Source organism: Ipomoea nil, unplaced genomic scaffold (genome assembly GCF_001879475.1).
Source record: "Ipomoea nil cultivar Tokyo-kokei standard unplaced genomic scaffold, Asagao_1.1 scaffold2167, whole genome shotgun sequence".
NCBI classification, from domain to species: domain Eukaryota; kingdom Viridiplantae; phylum Streptophyta; class Magnoliopsida; order Solanales; family Convolvulaceae; genus Ipomoea; species Ipomoea nil.
In genome coordinates, this window is record NW_017618595.1 from 299,279 (window position 1) to 304,445 (window position 5,167).

The 5,167-nt window shown below is 41.1% G+C and overlaps 1 protein-coding gene across 1 annotated transcript; it reads right to left on the reverse strand.

Annotated features, from left to right (window-relative positions):
• Positions 1–2,721: 2,721 nt before the first annotated feature.
• LOC109150016 (protein starmaker-like) lies at positions 2,722–4,020 on the reverse strand. The gene is made up of 2 exons (XM_019297993.1): positions 3,350–4,020; positions 2,722–3,142 (listed from the first exon to the last, which is right to left on the reverse strand). Exons 1-2 carry the CDS (start codon positions 4,018–4,020, stop codon positions 2,722–2,724), a joined length of 1,092 nt encoding a protein of 363 aa, XP_019153538.1.
• Positions 4,021–5,167: the final 1,147 nt, after the last annotated feature.

Below are 5,167 nucleotides of genomic sequence, written 5' to 3' on the forward strand. Positions count from 1 at the left end.
CAACCATGTGTACCTCGTGCCTTATGCTTTGTACCTCAACCATGTTGTCTTCCTAACTTTAGTAAGGGTAAAGTTGACCTTTCACACATGTTTGATGCTCAAGTTTCCCTAGCAAGAAATTTCATTCATTTCCCATGCTAGCCAAGTCTTAAAACCTCCACATTCTCTCTAAAAGAAATCTTAGCTTTCTCTCCAAGCTAAAAGAAGGGTTTTGTATCCTTGCAAGGTTCCACCTAAAGATTCCACCTTTCTTTCTCCCTAGCATAGGAAAGGGTAAGATCTTAGGTTGTTTAGTGTTTTTAGTTAGTTTTTTAAGGTATCTTTATCTTATTTTGGTGTTTCTTTGTGGTTTGGTTGGGTGAAAAGCCCTTAGTGAGGAAGAGCTTCAAGAAAAAGCTTAGGAGGGTAAGAAGAAAGAGGTTTTTGGTCTACAAAGGTAACCTATGCTCTACAAAACCTATTTTATACTTGCTATTGATATTTCTTGGCTTCTATTTGATGATTCTTGATGTTGTGAGTGATTTGATGCATGATCTTGTGATAATGCATGTTTAGAGCTTGCATTTAGGGTTCTTAAATGCTTTTCTTTGAGCTATTCTTGGGTTCAAGTCATATCTTTGTTGTATGTGAGGTTTTGAGTGTTCTAGACTTGAACATGGCTTTGTTGATGAATTTCCCCGAAGCGAAAATTGTGTATACAGGTGGTACCCCATGGGCGGAACGGCGGGCAGTGGCCTCCCCGCCGCCCCACCCGTAGGGAACGAAGGTGTTGTGGGTTGTACCCCGCGGGCAGGCCCACGGGTGGGGGCTTACCCGTGGTCCCACCCGCGAGGAACGTTTGTGGTGATGCGGGGAATTGTTTCCCCGTGATCCTTTCCATTTGGTATTTGATGTTTTGACATCCCGTTGTTGGATTATTAAGCTTTTGTGAGAGTTGTTGATGTTTCGTATGTCTTAGGAATCCATGTTTGGATTTGGTGTCTTGAATCATGCTAAGGGTCTAACCTTGTGATTCGTTTGACTAATATGAGTCTTAAAGGTTCGTTGGATCCATTTTGGTTTATCCATTTGATGAGCATGCAAGTTTGATGTTGTTATGCTAGTATGTAGGGTTTGTTCCTTCTTGTTGAGGGTTGGAAACTCGTGTTGTCAATCATTTTGGCATTGGATTGAAGTCCATTGTTGTTGAGTATTGCTTCATGTCTTTATTGAAACCTCTTGGTTGATTCTTATGATGTTATCTTGTTCAAATTGTTGTACCCTTTGTTGATACTTGATTGAGCTATTGATGAGCCCCAATCCTCTTGATAATGACTCTATGTGACTATGAATGAGATTGGTGGTAATATTATTGAGCTTTGCTCACCAGATCGGTGGTAATATTGTGTTATTTAACGGTACCCTCGTGTACTGAGAGATCGGTGGTAATATTATGAGATTGGTGGGGGATGACAGTCCCAGGCGGAATAAGGTTGGACTCAGAAGTACAGGGTGGCACTAGGAGGTAATGGTTGGAACTAGTTATAAGGTTGGGAGTAACCATAAGGTTGGAACAAGGCATAAGGTTGGAACGTCAAACTTGTCATTATGTGCTTGTTGTATTTCCTGCTTATGAGTATGTCTATGATGAACTCTACCTTGTGAATGGTAGGTTGCTTTTAGAGTTGTGGTTGTCGCTTTTTTTTTTTTGGTCCCTATTGCTTTAATTGAAGTTCTTGGTCTTGATCTTTATTGAGAGCGTGATATGTTAATTGTTGTCTCATTTCTTAGTTTTCAAATGATATATACTGTATTCCTCAGTTCTAAATGGTTTTGCCTATAACTATGTATATATATTAATACTTAACGCGTATTGGTGGGTTACCAGCTTTATTCGCTGACCGGGTGTTATCGCTTGTATTACAGGTTTTGATTAGATCTGAGAGCGCGCAAGATGTGGACTCTAGTTAGCGTAGCCTTGCCTTCCTTCCTGTTAGATGTTGGCCTGTGAGCCTTAGATAGATATGGCATGTGTGCCTTAGTTTGCGGCCTGGGTGCCTTAGATAATTGTTATGTTTTGATTGGATTTGTAGACTTAGCCTGTGCACCAGTAGTTTTATGGGTGTGGCATAGCACTTTCCCGAATTATGTTAGCTTCCGCTTTATGATGCTTGATGATTAGACTATTAATATTTTAAATTAAGTTTTAAATTGTTGGTAAAATTCGGGGGGTGTTACAATCATCATGTACCAAGTCAACTTTCGTGCATGCAAGATTAATTCTTTCCTTAAGGTTGTAATTTGAATGCTTCATGTGATGATGTTCCTTGAGGATTTTTTCTTGATTTTCTTCAAGCTTCTGTTGATTTGCCCGGACTAGTACCAAATCTTAAAGTAGATGTTCCACTTCTTTAGCGAAATCATTGATTGCTGAATTTGTGACTTGGTCAGAAGAGGTATTTTGAGCAGAAATTTGCTCTCGGGTTGCTTTTCCTTCGGAGGAGAAACATTTTATAGTTTCAACACTTGCTCTTTTGGTATGCCATAGTGTCTTCCTCAACTCCTTGAAATTTGCATCACTTTCAACTCTAAGCTTGCCGAGTGCTGATAGAATCACTGTTGTACTAAGGCTATCAGCTGAGGGAGCATGGTGATCATGTTCATGCATTTCTTGGTGACCAGAGTCGTCTTGTCTCGCAGCGAGTGATGCATCCAAATTTCCATCGCTGGCTGATCTTGGACTTAGTTCACCATCATCAGCATCTGAAGAATGTTCTTTCTAGCAAGACCCGAGTTGGATGGTTCGTGTTGTTGTTCTTTCGAGTCAGAATCATTCGACCTGCTATTTGAGTTAACGATCATTGTATTCCTAGCATTGTGATCATCGCCATGATTACTGTCATTATCATTTTGATCATCACCATCATGATCATCTTTATCGTTTCCACCAGTATAATGTTCATCATCACTATGATCATTATCAGCATCTTGATCCTTTTGGTTCGGGTCATTTTGATCACTTTCATCTTCGTCACCATTGTCCTCGTCTTCATCACTATTGCCAACATCATTTGAAGAACTTGGATTAGGATCACGATGTGGCTTATAGCTTGTAGAAGCTGACGGGTCATTGCGGTTCAATCTTGCAAGCTCATCTCTGACTCTGCAATTTTTCATGACATCCCTTAATGTTTTCAACTCTTCCGCAGTTTCCTTATGAAGAGTTGGTTTCGCGATCGCAAGATTTATGGATGGGGTTTTGCCTTTGGCAACACATCAATTGGTCAGTTTGTAAGAGTAGATTCGATGTATGATTTCAAGTCTTGTGGCTTCATAAACATCTTGAGTTTCTAGCCACTTAAAAGCGAACCTTTCTTCTTCCCACATATTGTTAAGTCTTTCAACGAGAGTTTCAAGATGTGAAGTTCTCCATTGTTGCCAACTAAGAACTCGATGATATTCATGTGTAACCACTTGGTGGAGAGCCTGGTCTTCCGGAAGAGTATGCCCGTTGATCACTCCTTTCGTCTCTGCTGGTTTGTGAGGTTCTTGTGGGAGACTTGAGTGATCAATCTTTGAGGTTTGAGTTAGACTTTCGTCCCTTTCCACTTCAACAGGTTCTTGTGTAAGAGTTATTTCGACCTTCTCTGTATTAGTGCGTTCTTGTGGAGGGATTAGATCAGGTGAAGACTCCTCAATCCAATCATTTGAGCTTGACGGGGAGTCAACATATGGCACAAGTGGGGTTTTAGGTTTTACTCCTCCATACCCAACAAAGGGTAAAGTGGCGGCTTCTTTGCAGGATGGTTCAACATTAGAGCGTTCTTGTGCTATCATCTCTTGTGCTTTGTCCAGGTCTTCCTTTTCAATAACTTTCATAATTTTGGGCTGAATGGCAGAGGCTCCTTGCTTTATAAGTTCTTGTGCACTTTCGAGATCAGCCTTATCCAAGACTTCCTTCTGCTCAGACTGAGTGATGGAAGCTTCTTGCACTACTAGTTCTTGTGCTTCTTTCATCAATTTTTCTTGTCTCGTCTTCATCCTTGCTGTTAATTTATCGAGAGGCGTTTCATCACTGCTTTCTTCATTCAACTCAGCCTCCTGAGAAATTGCTTTAACTTCTACAACTTTTTCTGGTATGTTCTTCTTTCGTGTAGACTTTCGTGCAGTCTCCGTTCAAATCTGCGCTTATCTCCAGGGTTGAAGTCTAAGTTTCACGCTACTAAAGTCCGAAAGAAGCCAAGACGTCGATTAGATTTTAAAGATCAAGACTTGAAGACTCTCGCTCATGAAGGGATGACAAGAGCAGTCGCGGAATCGCTAAGAAGAAGTCAACTCACGCCAAGTGGACATCCCCGAATCAGCGCGATAGAGATCCTCAAAGATTAAAGAATCAAGAGTCAACTTCGGGGAGTTTTGGAGTACGAAGTGTTGGAATGCGAGGTCGGTGTATTCAGAGTGATGGTAGCCCCATCTACCTTCGAAGAGGCAAAGAAGAGGAAAGTTAGAAATGATGAACTTGGAAGCGATGGAGACTAAGATGAATAGGAAGGAGAAGCCTAGACCCCATGAGACGCATGAAGATGAGAAGCAACGCCACACGGATCTTGTGAAGTGTGGGAAGATTGAGAAATGCTTTATAAAAGAGGTTCAGACTGGCGAGGGTGAACTTACGGACCGATCCTAATATTGGGATTTTTCCTCAAGTAAAGCGGGTTTGGCGACGATGAGGTTTTCATGGAAGACTCGCTGTTAACCAAGACAAGGAAGAACAATGTTGGTTTATACCTAGTTGACGGATGAAGACCACAAGATGATTAACTGTGAACGAGTTTTGACCTACCGAACAACTAGTAAAGACATAAGTGGAACCTAAGGCAAGGCATCATGGAATATTCCAAGATGATGTCTTCGATAGAAATGTGGTCTTACGTCACCCTTTCTGGAAGATTACCACAAACAGCGTGGAGCATAAGATGGAGGTCTAATCTGTATTTCACCCAACCAGAGATGGTTATCAAGAAAGAATCGTGCAACTAAGAAGGCAAGTTGGGATGCATTAGAATCGAGAAAAAGATCCGTCATTTCACTAATATGTTGTGATCGAAGCTTCAAACTGGGGTAATTGCTTTAATTCGAGAATCCTTAACCCCCTTAAAATTGAATTCCTTATCCTTGCTTGCCAAAT

Coding starts and splice junctions, on each gene's coding strand:
- LOC109150016 (XM_019297993.1), bottom strand. CDS start 4,020: ATGAAGACGAGACAAGAAAAATTGATGAAAGAAGCACAAGAACTAGTA. Junction 3,143..3,349: donor AATATGTGGGAAGAAGAAAG/GTTCGCTTTTAA, acceptor GAAAAATTGCAG/AGTCAGAGATGAGCTTGCAA.